General features: G+C 42.7%; 5 protein-coding genes across 5 annotated transcripts; 4 read left to right on the top strand and 1 right to left on the bottom strand.

The window, feature by feature from the left end:
* Positions 1–80: 80 nt before the first annotated feature.
* wdtc1 (WD and tetratricopeptide repeats 1) lies at positions 81–9,917 on the top strand. Its single transcript, XM_084943557.1, has 16 exons — positions 81–245; positions 754–896; positions 978–1,061; positions 1,159–1,205; positions 2,325–2,436; positions 4,069–4,256; positions 5,213–5,395; positions 5,536–5,630; positions 5,733–5,848; positions 5,940–6,015; positions 6,094–6,190; positions 6,284–6,454; positions 6,559–6,794; positions 7,032–7,197; positions 8,093–8,285; positions 8,436–9,917. Exons 2-16 carry the CDS (start codon positions 831–833, stop codon positions 8,631–8,633), a joined length of 2,028 nt encoding a protein of 675 aa, XP_084799683.1. The 5' UTR covers positions 81–245; positions 754–830; the 3' UTR covers positions 8,634–9,917.
* Positions 9,918–10,467: 550 nt separating this feature from the next.
* On the top strand, positions 10,468–15,951 carry LOC146377218 (transmembrane protein 222-like). The gene is made up of 6 exons (XM_084943558.1): positions 10,468–10,661; positions 10,834–10,918; positions 11,235–11,266; positions 11,367–11,463; positions 11,691–11,821; positions 14,714–15,951. Exons 1-6 carry the CDS (start codon positions 10,543–10,545, stop codon positions 14,799–14,801), a joined length of 552 nt encoding a protein of 183 aa, XP_084799684.1. The 5' UTR covers positions 10,468–10,542; the 3' UTR covers positions 14,802–15,951.
* Positions 15,952–15,958: 7 nt separating this feature from the next.
* On the top strand, positions 15,959–17,873 carry LOC146377217 (trophoblast glycoprotein-like). Its single transcript, XM_084943559.1, has 2 exons — positions 15,959–16,218; positions 16,463–17,873. The coding sequence occupies exons 1-2, from the start codon at positions 15,959–15,961 to the stop codon at positions 17,424–17,426; spliced, it is 1,224 nt and encodes a 407-aa protein (XP_084799685.1). The 3' UTR covers positions 17,427–17,873.
* Positions 17,874–19,493: 1,620 nt separating this feature from the next.
* Positions 19,494–24,107, top strand: kdf1a (keratinocyte differentiation factor 1a). The gene is made up of 4 exons (XM_084945059.1): positions 19,494–19,815; positions 20,112–21,142; positions 21,561–21,635; positions 22,443–24,107. Exons 2-4 carry the CDS (start codon positions 20,131–20,133, stop codon positions 22,526–22,528), a joined length of 1,173 nt encoding a protein of 390 aa, XP_084801185.1. The 5' UTR covers positions 19,494–19,815; positions 20,112–20,130; the 3' UTR covers positions 22,529–24,107.
* A 1,072-nt stretch (positions 24,108–25,179) lies between these two features.
* Positions 25,180–26,893, bottom strand: nr0b2a (nuclear receptor subfamily 0, group B, member 2a). The gene is made up of 2 exons (XM_084943935.1): positions 26,289–26,893; positions 25,180–26,173 (listed from the first exon to the last, which is right to left on the bottom strand). The coding sequence occupies exons 1-2, from the start codon at positions 26,821–26,823 to the stop codon at positions 25,932–25,934; spliced, it is 777 nt and encodes a 258-aa protein (XP_084800061.1). The 5' UTR covers positions 26,824–26,893; the 3' UTR covers positions 25,180–25,931.
* Positions 26,894–27,521: the final 628 nt, after the last annotated feature.

Here is a 27,521-nt window from a genome sequence, read left to right as displayed (position 1 = left end):
CGTTACTTGAAAATGCTTTTATTCTGGAATGCTTTTATTGTGATGTCCAAACAGACCGGAAGAGTTTGGTGTGTTTTCAGCTGGCGGAACAAAGTTACGTACTTATGTGCAGTGGGAGGAGGTTTGTGTTCAGGTCTGCGAAGGTATTAGCGAGTATCCTGTCAACAAAGTCACACGGAGTGCAATTTGTGACTTTTACTAAATGGACATTTCTTGACAGAGGCTTCCTTAGCTCGAGGGAAACGGTGAGTTTTGTTTAACAGTTGTAAATTATCACCAAAGCGCTGCAAATGTTAACGTTATATGAAGTGGATGTTTTGTTTAGCTAGCAAGGTAACGCCAGTACGCTAACGCCAGCTTCTTGGTGAACGACAGGTCGCTCAAAGGCCCTGTGCACGGATCGTTAACCATTCTCGTAGGCTAATGGGGCTTTAGATTTTAAATAATTGTTAGTTTTTTGCAAAACTGTCAGTTGTTGTATTCCCAGAGCTACGTTGCTAACATTAGCCTGGTTAGCTAATGAAGTCGCTTTTGTAGGTAACGGGAGCAAATACTATCTGTAGACTAGCTAGCGGTATGTTTTGTGCCTATGTCAGATGAGCAACAATAAATCTCTGAATAAATCACATGCCTGAGTTTAATGTCGACTTTTTCCTTTTTCTTTTTAAAGCTGACATTGACGCTATACCTGTGTAAGGTCTCTGTCTTCTAACAAGTCTCTGCTCTGCCTTAATCCATTCTGCGTTTTTACAGCTTGGTCACAAGGAAAAAAAGAGTAAATGACACCTGATCTCTGACCCTTGGAAACCTCCAGCCTCGAAACCTAATTTATGTTTTGCGGTGAGGCCATGACTACTGCCAACATCTCCAGAGATATCCTGCACAGGCAGATCAGGGTATGTAAGAACAGTCCAGAGCCAGTGTGATCATCCCCGTCTGATGGAGAGTCTGATGGAGATGTGCTCTTTTGTCTTTAGGATAAGAGAGCTGCAAGCTTCCAAAGGTTCTACCATGTGACTGACCCCTTCATCAAGAGACTTGGACTGGAGGCTGAGCTTCAGGTCACTGATAACATGACATATTTTTCTGTAAACACATTGGGACACTTTTTTTCTCTTGTTCTCTTCGTCTGACCCTCAATGTCATTTATTTCAACAGGGCCACACAGGCTGTGTGAACTGTTTGGAGTGGAACGAACGTGGAGAGTAAGTGATCAAATCCTGTGAACCCTGTATGTACAGTGAATTTCTGTTGTATCTGTCCAGATAAGGTTTGCATCCTGTTCACTTCCTGCTTGGATTTTAAATGTCGCAGTTTTACTATCAGTGTTGGGTCTAACGTGTTGCAAAGTAATAATATAATCACATTATATCTTATTTTAGTAATTTAATGCGTTACTCACTAATTACAATACAGTTACAGTTATGTTGTTACTTGAATTACAAAGGCTCTTCAGTTATCTGAGCAACTGGCTGCTAGAAAGAAGAAAACTTTTTTTTAATGCTTTTAAAGAGCAGAAATATGGTTATTACTTTTATTTTTATTGCACCAAAGGACAAGAGTGCCATGATGAAATGCAAACTGCGTGTAGGACAGAAACATCTGTATTATACACAAAGCTAGACAAGAAACCCAGAATAATGTCAAAGTTTATTGTATGGCAATCCCAACCCAGCAGCCAAAGCCTGAACTTTAAAAGGTAGTGATGTGTAGCCAGGCTTGCAGACTCCATTTCTACCTGTACGTATTTTTGCAGTAGAATCACTGTGGCGATAGCTTTGAAGACCCTTTCAACTTTGTTTTGTCTTGTTGACTTTGTGTTCATATGTAAAAACTAAAAGAAAGATTGTATTTGTGTCCTCATTAGGGTGGGGTTTTGTGTTGGTGTGTGGAACTGTAACCTCAGTTTTATATTAGTTACCTGGTAATTAATTATGTGACAGTGTGTTTCAGTAATTTTATGTACTACATAAATTTTAAGAAAAGTAACCAGTAATGTTTAATACATTACTTTTTTCCTAGTAACAACCCCAACATTGTCTACTAGTTAGTAAAAGTAGTCTCACTCGCCATGTTTATCAGTGGTGTGAGTCTGCTTCTTTCGTAATCTGACACCTTCAGCACACCAGGAGGGATGAGTTTAACATAAAAATATTGCATCCATTCTAAAGTGAATCTAGCAACACGGATCCAGCTGCTTATTAGTTAGTTCTAATACCTGTAATATAATGTGTAAATGTAATAAATCAACAAAAAAAGGTGCATACCTTAAAGAAATGCTGCTTGGCTTCTTTGACTTGTTATTATTTTTTCCTCGTACTCAGTCTGCTGGCTTCAGGCTCGGATGATCAACATGCCATCATCTGGGATCCATTCAGGCACAAGAAGCTAACAACTATGCACACAGGTCATGCAGCTAACATATTCTCTGTAAAGGTAAGGAGAACACATTCTACAGTGAACTGGATGGTGCCTGAGCTTAGAAACATATTAATACTGCAGTCATTGCACAATTGAGGCAATGATAAGAAAAGGAAGTATCGCGATAGAATATGGGTAAAATGCGCATACGCAGTGCCTTTGTTTTCATACGCACATGGTGGAAAAAGCATGGTGGTGACGGAGAATGAGAAGGGGAAAAGCGAATCGTTGAATGAAACAGATGAACCAGAATTGGTTTGTAAAAATGCTGCAACTTCAGTGGTGTGGAACTGGTTTAGCTTTTGTCCGTCAGATACACACCACGTCGTTATCACTGTTATTACTATTATTACCGAAACGATTTTATGTGGTACACGGCGCTCAAAAATCTGTCAAAAATGTTTTAGTACGACTTTGCTAAGCTGTGAAGCCGCACCGCTTTATGGATTGTCAGAGCATTATGGCTACCGTAGTCGGGAACCTCGCAGAGTAATACGTACTGTGCTTCAACATAATATTACTGTATTGTGTGTGTATAACCTCTTTTTAAGTTTTGTGGATATTATACATGTTATGCTCAGGATCTGTCGGCCAATTTCCACTGGAAATGCCTTTTGGTTAAACTGTCAGCAAGGAATTTGCAGCTGCCAGAGAATTCAGCATTAATGAATTAATGTTATGGAAGTGGAGGAAGCGCAGTTTTTGGCTTTCCCCATATTTCAAAAGTGCTTCATCTCTTTGCTATGACTGTCGCCCGGCATAATTTGCAGATGATAATGGTTGCAGCCGCTGCGACGCTTTCGGCCAAAACAGGCGCAGCTTGATGACATCATCAACATGCGCTATCGCAGTATAGTCAAAATCTCTTATATATATATATATATATATATAGATAGATAGATAGATAGATAGATAGATAGATATCTATCTATCTATCTATCTATCTATCTATCTATCTATCGAGATATAAAATTTTATTTATTTATTTTTTGATGTCTTATTTCATTTTCTTCCTACTCGTGATGAACTCCACTGGTGTTCTCTTTCCTGTTCATTTTGCACACTGTGTCATCTCCATCAGCTGACATGCTGTTGGCTTTTGTGGAGAACTGCAGCAAGTGTGCCTCTGCACCCTCAGTGTTGGTTGAATTCCCATAATCCTCTTCTCTGTGTAGCCATACAGCTATGTAAAACATTGGACTATGAATTCAGCTTAAGAAGTCTTTGTAAATGTCATAACAATGTCCTGTGTGTGACTATTGACATTTATATCACCATTTATTTCAAAGATAAGCCTTTCTCAAACATTGTGTGTGTATACTTAGTGGGGATGCGCTGTTTGTAAGATTTTGGGTCAGTGCCAGTGTTTACAGCTCAGGTTTTCAAACGGCAGTGTAACAAATTGATCTTCATTATTAATAAATACCTCCTATTTTAAAGTATATCGACCTTTATTTGGTACTTTTAAGTGAGTACAGAATCAAACACACTATTAAACCGAACATGCCCTACAGATGATCGTTGGACTCTGTCAGCTTATTTACTAATCAGCTGGTCGCCTGATGTCAACAGTGCCAATATGAGCCAATAAAGTGTTGCATCTCAGTTCTTATCAGTTCACTTTGGTATTTTTATTTGTCCATGCAGTTCTTGCCTCACTCCGGGGACAGAATTTTGGTAACGGGTGCAGCCGACACAAAAGTCCACGTGCATGACCTGACAGTGAAGGAAACCATCCATATGTTTTCTGATCATACAAACAGAGTTAAACGCATAGCCACAGCACCCATGTGGCCCAACACCTTCTGGAGTGCTGCGGAGGACGGCATCATCAGGTTAGACCAACGAGATCAATAATGTATTAAAGTCAAATGTTATATTGGTAGTGGGTGTCTGTGAAGGTTCTCAGTCATCCAGGTCATCGTAGTCTAAGGAGCTTGGAAAGAAAAGCGTCTGGACTTCTTTAAGTTGCTTGAAGACATTTCACCTCTCATCCGAGAAGCTTCTTCAGTTCTAAGAGTCAAAAGGTGGAGAGTTCCAGATTTAAACCCAGTGGGAGTATCCCCCCAAAGAGGGACAAAGGACCCCCTGATGATCCTCTACCTAATCACATGAGCCAAGGTGTGAAAACAGGTGTGGGTCACAATCAGCCAGGGTTTCGGGTGAGCTCATTGTGGAGCCAAACTGTCAGCAAGGAATTTGCATTTACACTGTTAAATTTTTATATAGCTTTAATGCACATAAAAACCTCTGCTTGTTTAAGTCAAAATGCATTGATGGGGGTTCTTTTTCCACTAATAAAGTTGTGAAGTTGTAAAGTATTTTGTCTCGCGTCAATTATATCTTCAGTTATATCGTTATCGCAAATTTTCAAATATATATCGTGATAAATATTTTTGGCCATATTGCCCAGCCTTAATCTGCAGTGTGATCAAAGCTCACAGCATGTTGGTGCATTTGTAGCCTGCAGGTTTGTAGACCCACATCTACATGTTGTAGCTGTTTACGGTCACTTGGGGTCAGTGTTAGAAATATGTGGGACAATGAGTGTGTTGTGTGGATCAATCTTGTTTGTTTCTGCTTTTCTTTTTTAGCTTAGTACCTACTGTGAAGAAAAAAAAAAATCTTTGTAATGGTGTAAAAACCACTTTTTAAAAACTTCTCGGATGGGAGGTGAAACGTCTTCAAGCAACTTAAAGAAGTCCAGACGCTTTTCTTTCCAAGCTCCTTAGACTTGGTAGTGGGTGGCTTTGCCAAGGTAATATGTGCATGTTGTCCTTGTTCACTGCAGACAATACGACCTGAGGGAGAACAGTAAACACTCGGAGGTGCTGATTGATCTCACAGAGTTCTGTGGTCAGCTCGTCGAGGCCAAATGTTTAGCTGTTAACCCACGGGACAACAACTACCTGGCTGTGGGAGCCAATGGGCCTTTTGTACGTCTGTACGACATCAGGATGATACACAACTACAGGTGAGTTTGGCTTTTTCATGCTATTCTGTGGTAGTGAGTACTCGGCAAACTGTCAAATAAAGCGCTTTGTAGTTACTCTGTGGTGCGTTCCAAGTTTTGACAAGGAAGTTCCGAACTTTTTTTTTTTGTTCCTCACACAGGAAATCTTTGAGTCAAAGCACATCGGCAGCTGTGCACACATTCTGTGAAAGGCAGAAGCCCATCCCAGATGGAGCTGGGCAGTATTATGTTGCAGGTGTGTATACAGATAAATTGTCTGGAATCAAATTCTTTTAATGGGTGCATTTATATTCTGGACTGTGGTTTAATACCATTACCATCTGACTGAATGTTTCAGGTCACCTGCCGGTGAAACTCCCTGACTACAATAACCGCCTGAGGGTCCTGGTTGCCACCTATGTTACTTTCAGTCCTGATGGCACCGAGCTGCTTGTTAACATGGGCGGGGAACAGGTAATGCATCACCAAACAGAGAGGGAACCATGTGAGAATGGCAGTGGCATTCTTATGGGATCCTTTTACTATCTCTTTATGGTTCTTGCAGGTGTATCTGTTTGACTTGACATTCAAACAGAGGCCATATACATTCTTGCTTCCAAAGAAATGCCAATCGTCAACAGGTAGATAATAAACACTGAGTTTCACACTAACTCCAAAGTACGTGAAGAATGCCGATTATTGAATCTCTCGCTTTCCAGGAGATGTGCAGAATGGAAAGACGACAAATGGCGTCTCCAATGGAATTCACCTGCCAGCTGGCCACATTCGCTTTACTGGGAGCAAAATGCAGTCTAGGTAAACGTCGGCTCTTTCCACTACACGTCTATTGACTGAGGTTATACATTTGAATTTATGTCAAAATATCTGCTTTTCCCTTTTGTCTTTCAGTTCTAATGACCTCCCTCCTCACCTGGAGAAGATAAAACAACAAGCTAATGATGCTTTTGCACGGCAGCAGTGGACACAGGCCATCCAGCTGTACAGTTTAGGCATTCATCAGGCGAGCAGCAACGCCATGTTGTACGGGAACAGAGCTGCGGCCTATATGAAACGCAAGTGGTACGCGGCGTTGCTTTAGTGCAGAGGAATGATGCTTCTTTTTTTTTTTTATTCTAAAACCTTTGGAAACCCTGAGTCTTTATGTTTTTCTATGTGATTCTTAGGGATGGAGACCATTATGATGCCCTCAGGGACTGTCTGAAGGCTCTGAGTCTAAACCCCGGTCATCTGAAAGCACATTTCAGGCTGGCACGGTGTCTGTTTGAGCTAAAATATGTGGCTGAGGCTCTGGAGTGTCTGGACGATTTCAAAGGGAAGTTTCCAGAGCAGGCGCACAGCAGTGCCTGTGATGCCTTAGATAAAGACATCAAGGCTGCTCTTTACTCCAAGTCAGAATCAGGTGGGAAAGAAAGAAATACCTCTTAGCTAATTTTCAGTAACTCTCAGAGAATTTACACAGATCTTGAAAAAAACATTTATATCACACTTCATTGGATAATTGCCATTATTTACCATGATTGTATGCTCACTAAAAAAACCTGCTTTGTAGTACACGTGTCGTTTCTTTGTGTATATTTTAGTTTTAAAATCTGTGTTAATTACAGTAAAAAAAAAAAAGTTTTTTCTTTAACTGCAGAAGACAAAAAGGCCAACAGCTCCATCCGATTCCACTCGTTCAGTCGGAAAGAGTCCATTCCTGAAGATGAGCTGGAGCTGAGAGAGCGCAGCTTTGACTACAAACACAGATACTGCGGTCACTGTAACACCACCACTGACATCAAAGAAGCCAACTTTTTTGGAAGGTGGGTTAATCTCGTTGCCAGGCTGCTGTGTCATCACTAGGGGGCAGTCGTGAGCTCTGAAATGTAACGTGATCTTTATCTAAATGACACACTGTGCTCAAGCGATTATAAATAAAGCCGAGCCTTTAATAACACATTAACACCCTTGCACTCAGTAACTAGTCAAACCTCTTTTGCAGCAAAATGCTCAAACAGCTTTGAAAGTAGCTGCACAGGAGTAAAGTGTTCTTTATTACAAAGCTGTGGAATCTCAGCCATATTTTTAGCATGTGTGAGCAGCTTTTGGGGGCTGATTAACAGCTTCTTTGTTTGATTACTATTTGGCCTTTTTTTTTTTTTTTAACATAATTTTGTTCTATTAGTTTTACACAATCAACAGTACCTCAATCTAAACAAGTTGTTTAGTTTCTTTAGAGTCGTTCGTACTTTTAGATGTTGGCCTATGAAGCAGTTGTTTGTTTTTGCCGTTCAAAAGTGTGACTAAATCGTCTACTTCCCATGACGTTGTAACAGTCAGAATATATTCTAATCAACACCAACTCACGCTGTGGCTCATTTAGTTTACCTTTTAAATAAACACAAATCTTTATGATGTGTTTGATTAGTGAGCGCAGTTCTAACAGCTTAATGAGACTGGTTTTTGATACCATGGGCCAAAGGAGGTACTGTATGCTGAGTGATGGTAGAAAATGGCACGCTGCTGTTGCTTAACCTTCACCTCAGCTGTTCTCAGTACTGTACACATCTGCGCAGTGAAGTTGACATTCTATGAAAGAAGTTCAATGTAAAACGATTGCACAATTTTCCGAGTAAATATTTAAATTCCCTGTAAAAGGTTTGTGTCCCAGGAACATGGCTCATCAGGCAGGTCTGAATGGATTCTTTTTCTCCACAGCAAAGGTCAGTATATTGTAAGCGGCTCAGATGATGGCTCTTTCTTTATCTGGGAAAAAGAAACAACCAATCTTGTGAGGATCCTGCAGGGGGATGAGTCCATAGTCAACTGCCTACAGCCACACCCCAGCTACTGCTTCCTGGCTACTAGCGGTATCGACCCTGTCGTTCGGTTATGGAACCCCAGGCCAGAGGTAAACAGAGGAAACTCCTCTATGTGCAGACTTGGTCTTGACATGCTTTGGGAGTGTGTTAAGGAGATGGCATTCATTAAAAAGATGTGTCATGCTGTTGGAATTATATTTGATCACTTCTTTTGTTTTTTTTCTTTTTAAATACTGCAGACAGACAGCGAAAACGGGCGTGTGGTGGAAGACATGGAGGGAGCTGCTCAGGCTAATCAGCGGCGCATGAACGCGGATCCGCTGGAGGTCATGCTGCTTAACATGGGCTATCGCATCACAGGCCTGCGCGGTGTCGGTCCAGATGGTTCAGACGATGAAGACAGCTCAGAGGGACAAGTACAGTGCAGGCCCAGCTAAGCAAATAGTCATCCATTCTGCAGAATGGATTTTAGGAAGCAAAGCACTCTACTAGCTCCTGTTTGAATCTGAAATCCCCTCGCCCTCCTCCCCAGTCCCGTCTGACAGAACATTGAGTGAATGTCGTGTCACATCTCTGCACTATGCATCACCCTCCCCTGTCCTGTGAGAGGACTGGTGGAGACCACTTTTGGGGGGAGAGGAATTCATGGAGGGTTGCAACAGCACCCTTCCACCCCTTCGAAGCACCTACAACACCTCAGCCCGTCCCTCCCTCCACCCTGCGGTGGCAGTGGGATGACTTTGAGGAGAGCACCTTCAAACTTCACTCCCCCACTTTCTCACAAAGAAGGAGGAGTTCAGCACGTATCGCTCCTCAGGTTTATGTTGGCGAGGCGCGTATCTGGTGACCTATTTTCAGGTCAGCGTGTGGCCGCGCGGTCAGAATAAGATCTCTGACCCGAAAACGGTGTATTTGTTACAAGTCCTGTCTGCTCGGCAGACTGAGCAAAGCAACACAGCACCCACTCATCTCGGAAAGGCTGCACACCCAAGTTATTTAAGTTAGCCTCAATCCTATTTTCCGTTGGAGTTGTGGCCACTGGAAGGCTAGAATTAACTCGCTCTTTAAGTTGTGAACGCTGCCAGAGTTGCTCTAATGAAATGTATTTATATGCTTTTTTTAGTTTACAACTGTCAGGAGGAAGAAGAAAAAAAACAAGGGGTTCTTCTGCCAAAGGTTGCCATCTGTCACGTAAACAGCCAAGGATTAATGTTAGACTTCTTTGTTTCATTGAAACATAACTTTGGCTCCTTTTAGTTAAGAGGTTTTTCTTACAATAGATTATTGACAGGTCAAAGAAAGCAGCTTTCTAATACAGTTTTTTTTTTTTTCTTCTAGTCCTGTTGATTACACATCATTTGAGATGAAGTGTCAATGTCATTTTTGGGGGGGAGGGGGCAGCGTTAGGGTTCCTGCCTACTAGCTGCGTGGCTCTAGCATTAGTCCTCTGCTGCAGCCAGGTGTTCAGTCCTGCTTGCATGAGGCTTCTCTGAGCATAGATGCAGGGCAATAAAAGAGCACAGCCACAAGCCATCCAGTGCTCGCTGGGTCTTCTTTACCCTTAGGGTAAATGTTCATGAATGGAGTCCTCAGCTACATGCATCACTAAGGCTTCCATTCGTTTTCATTTGTTCATTAATTTGAGATGCTCTGTTTTCTTTGAGGAATCCTGTAAGACCTTTGTGGCAAACAGAACAAAGAATAAAAATTATTGAACACCACCTCAGTATCCTTTTGATTCATTGTCTGTTTCATCTGTTTGCCCTTTTTAGCTTGGCGGTTACACAACGCGTACAGTAGCACTTAGTTTTATCTAGGTTAGGAGGATCCCCATTCGTCAGTGTCCGCACTTTTTGCTGACTGTCGGGCAACAAATGCGAGCACGGTACATCACAAGCAAGTTAAGTGAGCATCTCATGCCCCCGTATGCTTCGCAGTAATGAGGTGACCCATCTGTGGGAGACGTTACTGCAGGTAACTCTGTAGCAACAACGCTGGGCTGGAAAAGCAAGTGTTTTGCAGATGTTTCATTGATGTGGTGAATTAATCGCAGAAACACAAAGCAGTCAGTTTAACAGTGAAATGAGACCATTATGCATGTATTTAGAGACTATCGCAATACATGAAAACGACAAAAAAAATATATATTTTTTTAGATTTGTTATAGAGGTAAACTGCTAGGGCGCTGCAGCTAACATTAAATCCCTCCTCGCTGACCGTAAAGGCCGCAATCGACGAACAGATGGCCCGTGCTGCGTTCACGGACCGACAGTTGGAGGAGGTGGCTGCGTACCTCCGCTGCTGTGCGTCACTGCCGTTCATCTCCCTCTGTCCCTCCAGGCTGTGATGGCGGAGGCGAACGATACCGACGTAATGATGAGCTACCACGGTGATTTCCCAAAAAACGACAGAAAAAGCAGCCGCTACCCTTTCTGCATTGTCTGGACACCTATTCCCATTTTAACGTAAGAGGCTACTGCAGTATTGATGCTCCTGTGCTGTGGCAGCAGATGAAACGAAGCTATGTTTATCTTATCCGCTAATACTGTTTCCTTTTAATGGTATTGCGTTAGCTGTTTTGCTGGACATTCAGACGTACAGTAATTGCCTCGTGTGTTATTTGCGTGCGTCCTGCAGGTGGGTGCTCCCCTTCATCGGTCACATGGGCATATGCACTTCTGCTGGAGTCATACGAGATTTCGCAGGGTCATATTTTGTCTCGGTGAGCACTGCTTTTGCATAGAGTTTATCACATCACCGCATAGAGACTGATGTTAAAGTGCTAGACCTTCTCAATGGGAGTCTCAGGGATAGATTCGCATTAGAGGTGGGAAGCAATTTGAATATGGTACTGGTATTGGATCAGTACTACTGTGTTATAAACTATGTTCAGATTTAGTCTTTTTCTACCTTTATAAGTTTAAAGTATCGGCGTTGGTGTTGTCAATACTGGCCCTGTATTTACTTGGTATTGGATCATGCAAAATTTGCATGATCGTACAGCACTAATTCACATGCATGATTTCCGCTCTTTCCAGGAGGATAACATGGGGTTTGGTAGACCCACAAAGTAAGTTTATTGATGATATTATTGTCTTTTAACAAGTAGGGGGGAGCAGAGATAACGCATTAAAGGTAACTCACTGTTTTCTTTTAAAATAATACTTCAGGTATTGGAAGCTTGATGTGGATAAAGTGTGTGGTAATGGTGCAGCTACATGGGACAAAGCTGTGCACGATGCATCAGAGGAGTACAAATGCAGGCCGGTAAGATTGTTGTATTTAACATCCTCTTAAGAATTAATTAACACATTTCTGGATTGTGTTTATGGAAGGCCTTCAGTGCCAAAATGAATTAAGTGTTTAATTTAATTATAGTTTTCATTAATTAATTATATAATGATGTATTTAATTAATTCATTTTGACACTAGTGACCCTCCTTACACATTAGTGATTTAATAATAAATACTTATTTATTTACTTTTTGTTGAAGCACAATCTGTGCTTTGATAACTGCCATTCCCACGTTGCCATGGCCCTCAACCTGATGCGCTACGACAACAGCACATCCTGGAACATGGTGAACCTGTGTGTGCTGTCTCTCACTCACGGGAAACACGTAAGGTAAATATTTTGGCCACTTATTCCAGCACTGCAGGAATAAAACACATGTATGAATGATAAGAGCGGCTAGAGACAGATCACTATTCACACTCTCATTCCTACTACAGCCTAACCCAACATGCATGTCTTCGGACTGTGAGAGGAAGTCTGAGTACCCAGAGAGAACATGTGAACTCTACAAAGAAAGGCTCCTGTTGGTGGGTGGAGCAACAGTGCTAAACACTGCTCCGCCCTCCCGCCACTCATACTACATGCTACCATTTAGAGCAGGGGTCTCGAACTCCAGACCTCGAGGGCCGGTGTCCTGCAGGTTTTAGATCTCACCCTGGGTCAACACACCTGAAACAAATGATTAGTTCATTACCAGGCCTCTGGAGAACTTCAAGACATGTTGTGGCGGTAACTTAGCCATTTAAATCTGCCGTGTTGGATCAAGGACACATCTAAAACCTGCAGGACAGCGGCCCTCGAGGCCTGGAGTTCGAGACCCCTGATTTAGAGTCATCCAAGGAAACCTGGAAACCAAAAATGAATGGGCGTGATCTTTTGGCTTGGTTAACTTTCACATTTGTCAAGCTATTATTATTGCTGAAAGATTTATACAGGTCATGTTTTTTAGTAACATTGTGCAATACAGAAGACATTCTGCACATGCTGCAACAGCATTGCTTCGCAGTGAAAGAACCCAGCTGCGAAACTCGTCTGCCTGCAGTCCAAACATGCCACCCTCCGGACAATATTTAGTGTATTTTTAGGGCCCTTAACTGTTGCACAGGTGAAATCCTCTATAAAACTTTCAAAAGTTATCAGCTGATCTCCTCAGCTCCCAAACCCTTACACAGTGTTGCTAAAAGAAGAAATGAGGCAACACGGAGGGAATCATACCCCTATCCCACCTCTTTTGAAACATCTAGTTAGAATCAAATTGAGCACGAGCTATTTATATTGTAAGTTTTATTTATATTTTACACAATGTTGCATCTTTTCTGGAAACAGGTTGTATAAAATTAATGATTAATTTGCTAGTGTTTATATCTCGAGCTATGCTTCACATTCACTGGGCAAATCTTTCAGTTTGGTTTTTCTCCCTGGTTTTGTACATCAGGAGCAATTCTGGCTTTCAAATGTGTGAGTCAAGGGCACTTAAACCTTTTAACACAAGCTCTTTGCCTACCCACTCTACCACTTGACACATAGTAGCCCCACCGGTGCTTATCTGCAATAAATCCTCTATTGTAAACAGGAAAATTTATGTTCCAGTCATACTGGTTTTGTTTGAGCCAATTAGTTTAGGTTGTGAAGTTTATTTAGTCAGTTGCGACTGTGTAGAATGCATTCACCAACTACTTTGGTAGGTACACCTGTTCAAAACAAGCTGCTGAAGTTCAAACCAAACTTCAGGACAAGAAAAACAGGTGACTTAAGTGAATGTGGCGCAGTTCTTAGTGCTGGACAGGCTGTATTTCAGAAACTGCTGATCTACACAGTCATCTCTTTACAGCGTTTACAGAGAATAATCTAGCAAAGAGAAACTACCCAGTAAGAGGCATGTTCTTTGAAGCCAGAGGTCAGAGGACAATGGCTGGACTGCTTTGAGTTTATATAAAGGCAACATACCTTCGTTGTAACTCATGACAGCCAAGGTCTGCAAAAGAGCATCTCTGAATGCACAACATGACAAATCATGAAGCAGATGGGCTACAAGAAGCAGAAGATCACACTGTGTCCCACTCCTACCAGCTAAAAACAGGAAACAGCTCACCAAATTTGGACAATGGAAGATTGGAAAAATGTTGCCTGGTCTGATGAGTCTCAATTTCTACTGTGAGATTGGATAGTAAGGTCAGAATTTGGGGTAAACAACATGAAAGCTTGGCTCAATCGTGCCTGGTATCAGTGTTCAGGCTGCTGCCTCTTAGTACCAGCTGAGCATCATTTCTACACCACAGCCTACCTGAATATTGTTGCTCCTATTAGGACCACAGTATGCCCCTCTGCTACTAGCAGGGTAACATGCCATGTCTAAAAGCTAGAATCACGTCAAACCAGTTTCTTAAGCATGACAATGAGTCCACTGTGCTCAAAAGACCTCCACAATCACCGGATCTTAATCCAGTAGAGCACCTTTGGGATGTGGCGGAACAGGAGTGTCACACCACGGGTGTGCAGCTTACAGATCTGCAGCAGCTGTGCAGTCACATCAACATGGACCAAAATATCTGAGGAATGTTTCCAGCACCTTGTTGAATCTTTGCTGTGACGAATTAAGGCGGCTCTGAAGGCAAAAGGGGTTTCAACCCAACACTACCAAGGTGTGCCTAATAAAGTGTCCTGTGAGTGTACTAAACCCTCTATCATGGCAGGTTTCACTCTTTCAGACATAGGTGCTACAAAGGGTGATACAAGTAGCTGTGCTAGGATTACAGTTTAACTGAAGGAGAACATTACTGTGCAGCACACCTGAAGCATCTTCATCACCACAGTCTGAACAGTCTGTTAAATAGCTCCGCTGCTGGATGCTGGAGAGCATTAAGAGACATACGACTCAGAGATCCTCCCTCATTATTCTCTGCTGACCCACATAGAGATTGCTGGCGTCACAGCTTGTGCTGCCTCTGCTCATACGATCCTGTGGCACAGGAGTCTTTTAAACAGAAGGGGAGTCGCGCAATTAATCACAGACGGCAGCGCTCCCCTCTGTGTAACAACTGGAGGTCAGTCCTCCGCTGGGGCTCCCCGCACACCGGCTGGGTGGACGGGGACAGTAGGACACAAGCTGGGGCTGTAGACACTATGTTAGATTGCACCATGTGACACTTCGGCACACCTCACGTCCTTGTCACATCCAGGTGTTGAGAAGTACTCTAATTACTGTGTTTTTCCATCCCCCAGCTGGGCTGCTTTCCTCAAGACCTGGCTGCCCTTCGTCATGCTCAGCGGAGTCCTCGCCACCTTCATCCTCACGTTTAACCTGCAGTAGTGCGGCGAGCAGTAGAACGAGCTGCCTCAGGCTTTTTGGTTGTACTTTATACACAGTCATTGATGTGAGTGGTGCGTTCTGATGGAACATTTGTTTGTGCACAAACTGAGTGACTGCCTCTTCATCTGTTGTGATGCATTTTCTAAGTATTAAAGGGCAAAGCTAACTGCTTTGTTTTTGTGTGTGTGTGTGTGTGGGGGGGGGCAGTTGAAATGAACAATTTGTCCTTCAGTTATTGATATTTTGATTATTTCTCATTGTGTATTATGCTAGCAAGGCAAGCTACAGTGTCTGCATTTGTGTTTTTGCTTTATTGCCCCTTGTTAATATTATCATGAAGGAGACGACGTCCAGATTAGACCCCAGTAGAGTAATGCATTTCAGTTGCAGAGATGTATTTTTCATGAACGGCAGTGATGAATGTGTTTCCAGGCGGGCTAATATATATTTCAGTGACGAATCCATAGAAAAGGGATTGCAAAATCTTCAAGCTGGAAGTATTCATCAATTATTTGTCTTAGAAATATGAGCAGCTAGACCAAAGATAGAATGATGGAAACCCGCATGTTAATTATTAGGGTATTGGGCTCCCTCAGATACATTTTCCTCCTTAATAAGACGCTTCTATGTTAAGTGACTTCTTTTTTGTTTGTTTTGGCTTTTTTGCAGTAAGATTTGTATGATTTCCTTTTGTGCATCCTCACACTTGATCCTGCCAAGTTATATGAGCAATATTTGATCACTTGTTTATGCATTATGTTATTTTATTGGATGTTTTTGGTACTTGAATAAGTATTATTTATTATTGTATGTCTGTAACCGTTTAATATTTCCATTTTTGTACCTGCATTTTGGATTTGCTGTGTGCAGAGCTCTTTTGTTGTCTCCCCTGGCAGACTGGGATAAAGGTGACCGGCTGTGGGTCGTCCTCTGTACCTTTAAGGGGACTGCGTTTTCATCCAGCAGACTCTGTGTGATATCAACTACCATCACTTTACGGGAACCTTTATTCCCACAGTGCAGCAGATGACGACTGAGCAAGCAGTCTTTTCCACCTCTGCAGTGTCCGATCACTTTTAGAGAACAAAGGATAACAGCTAAAGTTTGATTTCTGAATACACGTCTGTAGTTTAAACTTTTTCAGCTGTTATTTAGAGATGTGTTTTTCTGCTGTTTTTGTGTTTTTGGGGATTCTTTTCTGCGCTCTGTGCCGCTGCTTGGAGTGTCCTTTTGGCTGTGAGTGTTTCGCTGTGATCCGCACGGTAAAATGTGTTTCTAAAGATCTGCTCACAGCACCAGAAAATATTCCAGGATATGCCAGGACCGTCATTATCACAGGGAATAATATACACCAAATTGGACCCAGTTCGTTTACGGAGCTGGAGAACGTCACTAACATTATTTTAACCAATAACAGGTGAGAATGTCAGTGTTTTTTATTTGTTTCTTTTTCAGTTTCAACCATGTATGTATTAAGCCGTATTTGATAGTTTATTTCTTTATGTTTACACAATAAATAAATAAATAAAGATCTGTTTCTGTGAGTTTTTCTTTCTTAACCTTGATAGTACAGTGAGGTTTCCCAGGGTTTCTTGTTTCCAAGCAAGAGGATATAATCAGATGTCTAAAACCTGATGCTAAAGTGTTAGTCGTCTCCTCAGGTTAACAGAGATGGCGTCCCACACCTTCTCCTCCCTGGTCAACCTGCGCTTCCTGGACCTCAGTGGAAACCAGCTGGCACTCATCCATCCAGAGGCTCTCAGCATACCTGGTAGTCCCCTTCAGGAGCTCAACCTGAGCCAGTCACTCTACAACTTTACTGCCCTTACAGACCTGACCACAGCTCTGCGCTGGGGGGGCTTCGCGGGGCTCCTCCGCCTCGACCTCTCGGGGAACAAGCTTGCGCTGCTTCCCCCAGGCATGTTCTCTCACCTTCCCAATCTGCAGCAGCTTTTCCTCACCAACAACTCTTTGGTGGCAGTCTACAGTGGGACCTTCTCTGGCATGAATTACCTGGAGATGCTTGACCTGACGCACAACACCTTCAGCACATTCAGAGCCGATGCTCTGGTGGAGTTGGACAAGCTTGGGGACATCAGAATCCTGCTCGGTAACAACCCCTACACCTGCTCCTGCGAGATCAATGAGTTTGTCGCGTGGCTGAATAAATCGAGAGCTAAGGTTGATGTGGATGCTGTGAGATGTGCCTCACCTGGCGCATTAACTGACGCCCGCCTAAGAGGGCTCAGCATCCAGGATATCGGGTGTGTTGTTCCAGTCCTGGCAGAGGTCGCTGATCTCACCCTGCAGACCTCTTATGTCTTCCTGGGACTGGTTCTGGGGCTTGTTGGCATGGTTTTTCTCTTTGTGCTCTACCTGAATCGCAAAGGTATGAAGAAGTGGATCAATGAAATGAGAGACGCTTGTCGGGATGTCCTGGAGGGCTATCACTACCGGTACGAGATTGACTCGGACCCTCGGCTGGGGCACATTTCTGCAGACAGCAGAAGGGCACAAAGGCAGTTAGGAATATCTCTGTCCCAGCAGCTGCCCAGTGACACCTCTGTTGCCCCCACAAAAACACAAGTCAAACAGCTGACAACCTCCCCACCTCTAAACTTATGATAAACTAACTGATGATTTGACATATTATGGTGTAGCTGTAAATAGTTTTAGGAGGAAATTTGCAATTTTGTCTCGAGCATTCTGTACATATCGGAGTTATAACCTAGAAACCTAAAAAAAAAAGTGCCTTTGTGTTGTAGATACTCTAGATCCTTGTATTTGTAAGTTAGTAAGTGTGTGTTTTTCTTCTAGATTTTTATAAGGACCTTACACATAGGCTACTTTGGAAATGGATGTCAGCTTTTTCAGTGTGCTTCCTTTACTTTTATATTAGCTGAAATATCTTTCCGGTAAGCAGAAGAAAACATAAATAACATAAATTATAGATGACCAGTGAATGGTAGGGTAGGTCTATTCTACTGTGTTCTTCAGTAAAAAAAAAGCAAAACCTTTAAATTTACTCAGCCCTATATCTTTATAGGAGTGGTAATAATACGATTTGTATTATTTGAATGAATATGTCTTGGTATGATATAAAAACCTGTGTTTATATTAATTAGAAATAAAAAGAAACGATGTAATTAATTTCTTGTGCTGTTTTATTGTAAGTGTAGTGAGGAAGGCACTGCTACACAGGCTCATGTATATCTCCACGTGAGATTGCCATACTATTTCAATTCAAAGAGTGGGTGATTAAGTGTTTCTATACAAGGAAAAAGTAGGGCAGAATGAATGATATCACCGGGAAACACACCTGCTGGCTCTGCAGCTGTGCACCTCTGTGTCCCTGCCGGAGCTATCTACCTATTGTATGTGCACGTTAAAGAGGATTTATATAGAGAAATTAGAAAAGTGCACTGCTGCAATATAAAACACAAAAATTCTCTGCTATCCTGCATCACATGGCGGTTTATCAGGGGTGTCAAGCACGCAGCCTAAAGGGCAGAACTGGCCACCAAGGGTCCACCGGACAGCTTTGGAAAATGTGAAAGCTGCAAAGACGCTCTCATTTGATTTATCCTTAAGAATGGTCTGAATCATCTGCACTTTTACGGCCTTCTAGCCAACAAACACGTTGCCTACAATCTGCCCTACAACACCAAATAAAGAAAGTGATAGAAACACCGTCAAAAGATAGAAAATGATTTTTCCCCCCATAACATTTCTACTTCATTAAATATCAGACAGGTATCTGTTTTCATTGTAGAAGCCACTCACGTGAAGTTTTGCTGGGACTTTCTTTTATTTATTTCTGCAAAATTCCCCCTGAATCTCTGCCATAAGGTATTGTAAACCTACACAGGCGTTTATGCTTTTATGTTTAGTCTTAAGCACATTCAGTTTGCGTAAAGCAGCATATATTAAATAATTAAACTTGCCATTAAAATCCTTTTATTTTTATTGTTTTAATTTTGTTCCCATATTCCTTTCTCCATTATACTTTTTATGGAGGCTAATGAAATATTCTTCATCAAGCTTCACTCGCTTTTTCTACTCACTATGTGTTTATACACCACTCTGCATTTAATCATTAGTTATTATGAATCTTTGGCTCTCCTCCACAGTGTGTCTGTTATCCTGTCTTCCTTCCCTCATCCCCAACTGGCCACCCTCCCTGAGCCTCATTCTGCCAGACGTTTCTTCCTGTTAAAAGGGAGTTTTTCCTTTCCACTTTCACCAAGTGCTTCCTCATATGGGAGTTTTCTGTTGTAATGAATGAACTTTAAACTGAGCTACATGTGTAATGTTCAAACTTAAATAAAATGTAACTTTAAGAATATCAATTTCTTTTTCATAGTGGGTCCGCAGTTTTTTTTAAAAAAAAAGAATAATAAATAAAATAAAGAATAAAGAAGGAAAATCCAGAACAGGGCATTTTGTGTCTCATTAAATTCCTGTTCTTTAAGAACTTTAATAATTCACGAAATGCGTATTTAAACATTTTTAATCTGAAAGAAATCCGACACATTTTTTATGGAATTTTTTTTAAAAAAACATACACGTTATTATGCAATAGTTTCCCCTCGTATCACCCCCCGCCCCCTCTTTCCTCCCCACATCTCTCGTTCCGTCCCCTGCACGTTCAAATCCGCCTCGTGTGACGTCACGACTCACCTGTGGGTGGGTGTAGGATCTGGGATTAGCTGTAGCCGCAGGTAATAGCCAAACATTGGGAGACTCTCGGCAACGCAAGACTGTAAACTTCTTTTCACTGAAAGACAAACGACGCCGATGAGCTGAGCTGTGTTTTTCTCCTCGGACTGCCGGACTCTGTTTTGGGTTTGCAAACTTTGCTGAAGTACACAAACCTAAAAATCTGTAGGCGGTTTTGTTTTCTCCGTTTGGAGCGTTAGCGTAGTTTTTTTTCTCTCTCTCTCTTTCTCTCTAAGACTTCCGCACTTTGCTCGTTGAACAAGTTGTCTGGGATAAAAGTGTTTCCTCTTATGCGGTAAGTGGGCGATTTGCAAGTAAAATGGAAAAACAGTTGGATGTTGAATGAGGTTTGGTCTCACCTTTTCTCCTCCGCGCGCACTATTAGGCAAGAAAAAAATCAAGGGTGCGACGAAAGTTATTGTTAAGATAGAAATCAGAGCACTCAGCTTTATTTACACTCTCCGAGCTTCATGTTAGGTTACTTTACTGAAAGCTATGTTTTTCCTGCTTCAGCTTTAAATGCAGCTTAGTTCAATGTGTTTTCGGGGTTTTATGGAGGTTGTACTAATCTGTCCTCTCCTACTCCTCCAGGTCCCAGGCTTTTTGAGCCATGCCTGGCCACAGCACAGGGGCTCCCCGCCACAAGTACCCCAACTCTAGCTCTAGGGCGGACAACCATCGACCCAACCGGACTATATCCAGGGACAGCACGACCAGCCAAGACTCCTACAAGGATCCTCATGGGGAGCAACTACGTGACCACTCCCGCTATTCAGAGGGCAGGTATGGTCGAGGAAGAAGCCACCCTCGAAATGGCACTGGAAGGGGTTCAGAGACAATAGGATTTATTCCGGGGTCGGCAGACAGCGTGCCGAGCAGCAGGCAGTCCTGTGGCTCCTGTGCCTCCATGGGCTGGAGTAGCTGTAAGGCTCTTATCTGTTGTGTTCTCACCTGTGGATTTTATGGCACCCGGGAGCCCTGCCTCCCCGTTAACGAGAGCTCCACAGACCATACCCCCAAAACGGTCGGTGACCCTCGACCTCCTAACGGCATAGCTGTGAAAACCCCTGGCATGTCTTTGGAGCCCAATAATAAGCAGCCCAAGACCCCCAGATTGCCCCTGAATGACAGTTTCCGTTACCCAGATGTGCACATAGCAGGTCAGAAGGTAAAGTACCCAGTTGCTGACCCCAAACGGGGTCGCGCATCAGGTAAAGGGGATAACCAGCGGCCGGTCAGCAACACCAGCCTTCTGTCCTACGAGGACTACGACTTGGATGAGCAGAGCGACAAAGACATTGACTCTCTGATCACCAAGAAGCTGCTGGAGCTTTACGCCCTGCATCAGATTGACCAGCTGGCCAAGTGCACCTCTGATTCCTCCTTCTCCCGCAAGACCAACGAGATCAGCGAGCTCATCTACAGCATCGCTCAGGACTACAACCTGGAGGAGCAAGAGGCCGAGTGCAAGCTGGTGCACGGGGTCATCCGCATCAGCACGCGGAAGGGCAAAAGGAACAAGGGCTACCTGTCGACCGGGCAGCATCATAACAGCAGGAGGGACGGGACCCTCCCCGACAGTGGCAACGAGACCATGACAAACACCTTCATGAGCAGTGATTGTAAGAATCTTTTCTTTTCTTTTTTTTTTTTTTTTTTTTTTGCTAGAGCTGTATAAATATTTATAATGCACAAGACAACCTTGCTCACCAGCACCTTGCAGCAACATACCAAATATACCAATCATCTGACCCATCTTTTCTTAGTGACTCATAGAGTCTGTTGGAACACCGGCTGTGCTGAAGCTCTTTTGTTTGCCTCGTAGCTGCGAGCTCTAAAACTCCAGGTATTTTACGTGCAGTAGCCTCATAACAATCGCTTAATCTGAGGCAAGTCGATGCAGGTGCGGCGTCTGCTAAACTCAAACACGATAACAGAGATGACCGGATGAATTATAACGTTTGCTGGATCTCTGTTTGTTTTCTGTGTTCATTTCGTGTTGTCTTTGTTTTTGCTTTGTTTTTTTGCCTTTCGCTACAGTTCCAGAGGTGAAAGTGTCGGAGCAGACGCCATCAGACGAGCTGGCGAGAAAGATGAGAAATGACAGCGGGCGAAGTGAGTGCATGCGCGGGGGTGGTGTGTGTGGGGATTTCCCATGAGTCTGTCTTCTTTTGGTTTCGTGTGGAATTAAGATACTCGGGAGTAAATAAAGTAATTCTGCTTGACTTTGGCAGTCCATCCTGGGCATTTGGGTGTAATAACCAGCCTGCTCTCTGTGTGTGTGTGTGTGTGTGTGTGTGTGTGTGTGTGTGTGTGTGTGTGTGTGTGTGTGTGTGTGTGTGTGTGTGTGTGTGTGTGTGTGTGTGTGTGTGTGACCCATTGTGCCTGCTGCAGCTGTAGGCGTTTTCTCACCTCCTCCTCCTCCACCTTTCAGTCACATCCCACTCTCCTAGCAGTGAAAGCACCGCATTCCTGCCCTTTTTCCATTCCCTGCATATTCTTTCACCTAACACCTACCTATCTGCCTGCCCTCCAGCTCCATGGTAATGCTACACCACCTGCTAGATGAGCAGATAAAGTCACATTAAATATATGTCACATAATGTTCCCAGATTTGCTAAGTAATTTCACCAACTTGGGTTACAGATGGATTACGTAAACTAGGCTCCTCTTTTCTCTCTCTCTCTCTCTTGTTGTTCGGTGAAGAGGTTGGTAAAAGGACGGGTGTCCTGTTACATGTCTGTGAATGAGGGTACGCCACACCGTGTTTTCACAACTTTAACACAGTGTTCGGGGAGCGTGTCTGGGTCCTGGGTTTGTCCAGGTTTTTTCGCTTAAGGATAAATGAAATTAGAGCTATGCTTTTTAACCTCACTGCATTAAACAATCCTTCCTTTTTTTTCCCTTTTTGTCTTTTTGCAGCATATTCCTCCAGCACTACTACGGCCTACTCGGCGTACCACCACGACACTGAAACCTACTCCTCAGGCGCTCCTCTGATTCTCTAAAAGTCAAACAAAAACAATAAGAGATGTAGCCAGATACATGGGGTATTTCATCCTCCTGCTGTTACCAAGTTGAGCACCTTTTACCCCGGGTGGTTGTACTTCTGCCTTTAAGTGGTCCAGCTACTACCTGCTGTTTTCAAGCATCTTTATGTTTCAAGCAAAAGGCCCACTGAGGAGACTTTCCCCCCCTATTTCCCCTCCACACACACAAACACACACACACACACACACACACACGCGCGCGTTAGGAGATGTAGGTTTTTATGTATTTTTTCTGTGCAGTGTTTAAAGATGAAAAAAGTGACTCCACTCAACAGGATGCCATAGGAAAGAGGCAGACGTTTGACCAGAGCCGTCCTCATTCTCGTCCTCATTCTTGTTTTTATCTTCATTTTTTTGCTAGCTGTTGTGCATGTGCCGTATGTGTGTATGAGCTTGTCGACCTCCTGCCATTTCCCCACAACCCTAAGACGTGTGTTTTTTACCTGAAATTTGTATTAGCCATATTTTGTAAATACCCTTCTGTCGATGTTACTTTGTGGTTTTTTAAAACCATATGTGGTGTTTGTCCACATTTTTTTTTTTTTTATTATATTGTTAGCTACTAAGTCATATTTTTAACAAAATAATAAAAAAAAAACAACAACTTCCATACCTCTTTATGCTTGTGTTTATTCAAAAGTCTAAATCTGTGCCTGAAAGTCTTTCTCTCTCTCTGTATATAAAGCAGCTCCATTTGTTTGGCAGCAAATGATTTTGCTCATGTATATCAACAAGTCTTTACCATCACGAGCTTTTCTGGCACTCTCTCTTCAGCCTATTTTTTTCCTCTTTATCTCTGGGATTATTGTTGTCAGGCTCATCTCCCCGAGGTCACTGTGTTACAGCAGCTAGGCTTTTTCCGCCCTCAGCAAAAGAAGGAACTCGTTTGGCTGGTTCTTACAGAAAGGAAATAAAATCCACGGCTTTGTCTTTGTCATTTATGGAAAAGACGAAGGAACAGCGCAGAAAGTCAGCCTAATTTTCTTGAAGCGGTTCAAATTTGGGTTAAACAAATGAAGCTGCATCTGTCAATAATCATTATCTTTTGTTTATTTTAGGAGCCCATACAGTTGTTTCCAGCTGTGACTTACTGCTTTAAAACGAGGGGCGGGGGGTTAAACCGGTAGCCAAAATTGCACCGAGAAAACGCACAAACAAAGTTACTGAAACAATTTTGTTTTTATTCAAAACCCAGTAAAATCTTGCATGAAGACAATTACACTTCTTAACTATCTGTTCTTCAGCGCCACACGCACAGCTTTTTTGTTTTTGTTTTAGGCAAGTTGTTTCTGTGTGTGTTGCATTTGGCCTGTGTAACCCCATTTCCTCTGGCTCACTCCCCCACCAGCACATTCCTGTTTTACCTGTATGTAGGTGTCATGTAAAGACTCACAGTTTCACAACTAACATACCACAGGACAAGACCAATCGTGAGCTTGCTCCATAAGTGATGCAGCCTGCAGATTTCCAAGAACCAGTCAAGAGTTTCCCGTCGCAGCTGATTTAGCCTTTTAAGTTTTTCCTCGGCTGCTTTCAGGTGCTGAACATTTAAAATCACTCCACGTGAGGCTTTTGTACTCATAAGGGTTTGCAAACGCAATAAAGTTTAGGCTCAATTTTTATGATTCTCTCTGTTGGGAAAATGTGTGACTTCCATAGTTTTCCATGAGAGGGGGACAGAGAACCATTAGAGAAAAAACAATTTATTTACAATATATTTATGACCCCTGATAAATCCTTTCTAAGCTGTCATTCCCCCACCTATTCTATAATGAATAAATAACTAACTCTGCTTTGGTAATAGTGTTATATCCCCTAAAAGCTTTTCATGTTGATTTTCATGTTAAAGAAAGCCGTTTGAAATGATGTGAGCTTTGTCACATGGTGTGTTAACCTGCTGGAAGCAGCCGACAGAAGACGGGCACACTGTGGTCAAAAAGGGATGGATGCGGACAGCAACAACGGGTAAGCTGTGGTTTTTTAAACGATGCTCACTGGTATGGGTCCAAAGTGTGCCAAGAGAGTATTCTCCAGACCATCACACCACCACCAGCCTCAGCTCAAAGCTGAATGTCATTTATGCCAAATTCTGACCTTACCACCTGATTATTGGAGCAAAAATTAAGACCCATCAGACCAGACAACATTTTCTAGTTTTCTATTGTCCAGCTTTGGTGTAGCTTTATTTTCCTGTTCTTAGCAGACAGAAGTGGCACTCAGTGTGGTCTTTCTGCATCTTCTGCTGCTGCTGCTTTTAGTGCTGTCAGAAAAGCTCTTCTGCACAGCTTGGCTGTAATAACTGATTATTTGACTTGCTGTTGCCTTCCTGTCAGATCGAAGCAGTCTGGTCATTCTCCTCTGACCTTTGTTATCAACGGGACATTTTCACACAGAGAACTGAGTAAGAACTTTGTAAATGCTTTTTTTCTTCTATTTTTTGGCTTCATTAAGATCTTAATTTGTTAAAGCAGTGTAAAATTCTTTATTCCTATTATTTTAATATGTTCAGATACTATTTGTTTTTCTGTAATACAGTTATTTAAACCTATTTTCAAGAAAGTCTTCTAGCTGTTAATTTATTTAAAATCAATAAGCACTCATGTTAAATGTAACATGTAAAACATTTCCTGACATTTTAGTGCAGAGGTTATAGGTAAAAATGACATGACAAGCATTTTTCTTAAGGAGGCATCTGGTTGAAATGCTAGGCTCACTACTCCTGGATTAAAGAAGAAATACTACCATAAAAGAAAACAGTTTTCTACTTCATTCCAACGTTTGTTTAAAGACCACCAAAATCATCCTTTTACTCCCATTTTCAAGGTATTTGCTTTTTAAGAGCTCTGGCAACAACAAGAATTTAATGTGTCATGTTGTCCTGCACATATCACTGATGGGTCTGCCAATGGAGTGCAGGGGTCAAATGTTCAAACCAGACTGTTAGTATCAGATGTTCCAGCTGGTACATATATTACAAACTTCCCTTTTCAGGTGACCGACACACAATTTCACTCTTCATTCGTGTAAAAAAAATAGATTTATTTGAAAAGTTTTGTAAATGCAAACAATAATTATTTACAACAGAGAGCTCCCGTCATGAGATCAAGCAAATATATGGACAGCAGGTACTCTGTCCTAATGTAGAAAGTCAAATCCAGTTCAGTTGGACGAAATCTTGTCAGACTGGGCTTCAGTGACCTCGGCATCATTTTCAGTGTAAGCAATTCATAACCCCATCTTCAACAATTCACAGTTTTTGTTTTCTTTGAGTTTTGTTTAATAGTAAATGTGTTTTAGAGCAGCCCACCATCAGGCATTCCTTCATTTCACAAAGACGGAAAAGCTCTAAAATCCACTGCTCCTATCTGCAGAAGAGCATGTCGACCAGCAGCTCCAGCAGGTTCGCCTGTCCTATCACAGGCCGGAAGAAGAGTTCAGTGATGAGGCTGGGGGTGATGCTCTGCAGCACGGAGGCTGTGAGGAGGATTCGAGCAAAGCGGTCCCCGTCCCCTGGGTGGAGGAGCTGAACCACCTTGCTTAAGGCCTGCTGAGCTTCCTGTTGCAAGCCTTCCACAAACAGGGCTGCCTTCAAATCTGGTACGTCTGTTGGTGGAAAAACAAAACTGTAAAGTTACATGACTGCTTAATATTGCACACCATTATTAAACCACTGAAAACTGACCAGAGAAAGCTGAAGCTGAACACTTCGAATACATACCTGGATTAAATATCGTGGTCCCTTTGAGGTATGCGTACTCCTTGGGGCTCAAATCCAAACTCCAAAACTTTTTGAGGCAAGACACGAGTTTGCTGACACCGGCCATAGTGGGCTGCTCCCTTTCCACCTCAGGGTTCTCAGGTCTGTTCAGGAGGATCTTTTTCAGCATGCTGTCAGTGGGGATGTCCATCACCTCAAAGTCCACGTGCTCTTGGGCCAGACCCAGAATGAAGAGTGGCGCCCAGCAGCTTTTCAGAAGGGCGAACTGGTCGTTTGGAGGCAGCTGGTTAAAGGCGGGCAAGTTTTTCATGAAATTTAGGGTTTTTACCAGAACCGCCGAAGCTTCTTTGCAAATCTCCGACGGCCTTTTCAAGCACACTATCCGTCGCGCCTCACATTTGCATCTGTGACGCACTGAATTGTAGCTGAAGTTGCCTTGGCTTGGTCTGCTGCCATCCATTTGGCTCAGGATGTTGTAGAGGATAGGATTTGAAGTCCTATCACTGCTGGTTGAACAACAACACGCGCTGTCCATTTTAACCGAGTCACAGATTGTGTGGGCAGTTAAATGAATCCTCTCGCAGGATGGGCTCTTCGCGAGCTTGTGAGCACAGCTGCTGCTGCTGCTTGGAGTCTCCCTCTATTTATAAGGCCAGCCCAACCTGCTTTAGTGGACCTTGACTTGTCAATACGTTCCATATGAAAAACAACTGTGTGCTCTGCCAGGTGACTGGAACAACCCTGGGAAACTGATAAGCTTTTCTCAATGAAAAGGAGCTGCTGAAGTAAAGTCTGGCTATCAAGAGGGCTGGGTCTTATCTTGTAACCGGTGTCATTAACCCAGGCAGTACCAAGCTACCAAGGACTGCAAAAGTAATCAGCCCCACAGTGAGCCCCCCGCTTGCTGCCAGCTCACACCTGTAATACTGGAAACAGGCCAAAGTAGACTTGGGTCACTGACCTGCGAGATAACTTCAAATAAAGTGTTTCATTTTTTTTTTCCCAAATAAAAGAGAGCTGGAATTTTAAAACTCTAATTTAGTGGAAACTGGTTGTAAACAGCCACCTTGGTGTTATTGTCTTTACCTGACAATGTAAAGCACCCTGAGGCAACTGTTGCTGCGATCTGGCACTATATAAATAAAACCGAATTATCTGGCAAGGAATCTTGACTTTTAAACAAGCTGAGTTATTACTATTTATATTGTGATTTTAACCAGAGGAAGCTTTATA

The sequence above is a fragment of the Perissodus microlepis genome, chromosome 11, assembly GCF_051167445.1.
Source record: "Perissodus microlepis isolate ML-2025 ecotype Zambia chromosome 11, ASM5116744v1, whole genome shotgun sequence".
Taxonomy (NCBI): Eukaryota; Metazoa; Chordata; class Actinopteri; order Cichliformes; family Cichlidae; genus Perissodus; species Perissodus microlepis.
This window is presented reverse-complemented; position numbering and strand designations above follow the sequence as displayed.

Excerpts from the sequence above, each read along its gene's own strand:
- nr0b2a (XM_084943935.1), bottom strand. The coding sequence starts at position 26,823 with ATGGACAGCGCGTGTTGTTGTTCAACCAGCAGTGATAGGACTTCAAAT. Across the intron at positions 26,174-26,288 it reads GACCACGATATTTAATCCAG|ACGTACCAGATTTGAAGGCA; the intron begins GTATGTATTCGA and ends TTCCACCAACAG.
- LOC146377218 (XM_084943558.1), top strand. The coding sequence starts at position 10,543 with ATGGCGGAGGCGAACGATACCGACGTAATGATGAGCTACCACGGTGAT. Across the intron at positions 11,464-11,690 it reads AGGAGTACAAATGCAGGCCG|CACAATCTGTGCTTTGATAA; the intron begins GTAAGATTGTTG and ends TTTTTGTTGAAG. Across the intron at positions 11,822-14,713 it reads ACTCACGGGAAACACGTAAG|CTGGGCTGCTTTCCTCAAGA; the intron begins GTAAATATTTTG and ends TCCATCCCCCAG.
- kdf1a (XM_084945059.1), top strand. The coding sequence starts at position 20,131 with ATGCCTGGCCACAGCACAGGGGCTCCCCGCCACAAGTACCCCAACTCT. Across the intron at positions 21,143-21,560 it reads CACCTTCATGAGCAGTGATT|TTCCAGAGGTGAAAGTGTCG; the intron begins GTAAGAATCTTT and ends CTTTCGCTACAG. Across the intron at positions 21,636-22,442 it reads GAGAAATGACAGCGGGCGAA|CATATTCCTCCAGCACTACT; the intron begins GTGAGTGCATGC and ends GTCTTTTTGCAG.
- LOC146377217 (XM_084943559.1), top strand. The coding sequence starts at position 15,959 with ATGTGTTTTTCTGCTGTTTTTGTGTTTTTGGGGATTCTTTTCTGCGCT. Across the intron at positions 16,219-16,462 it reads ATTATTTTAACCAATAACAG|GTTAACAGAGATGGCGTCCC; the intron begins GTGAGAATGTCA and ends TCGTCTCCTCAG.
- wdtc1 (XM_084943557.1), top strand. The coding sequence starts at position 831 with ATGTTTTGCGGTGAGGCCATGACTACTGCCAACATCTCCAGAGATATC. Across the intron at positions 1,062-1,158 it reads GACTGGAGGCTGAGCTTCAG|GGCCACACAGGCTGTGTGAA; the intron begins GTCACTGATAAC and ends TTATTTCAACAG. Across the intron at positions 1,206-2,324 it reads GAGTGGAACGAACGTGGAGA|TCTGCTGGCTTCAGGCTCGG; the intron begins GTAAGTGATCAA and ends CCTCGTACTCAG.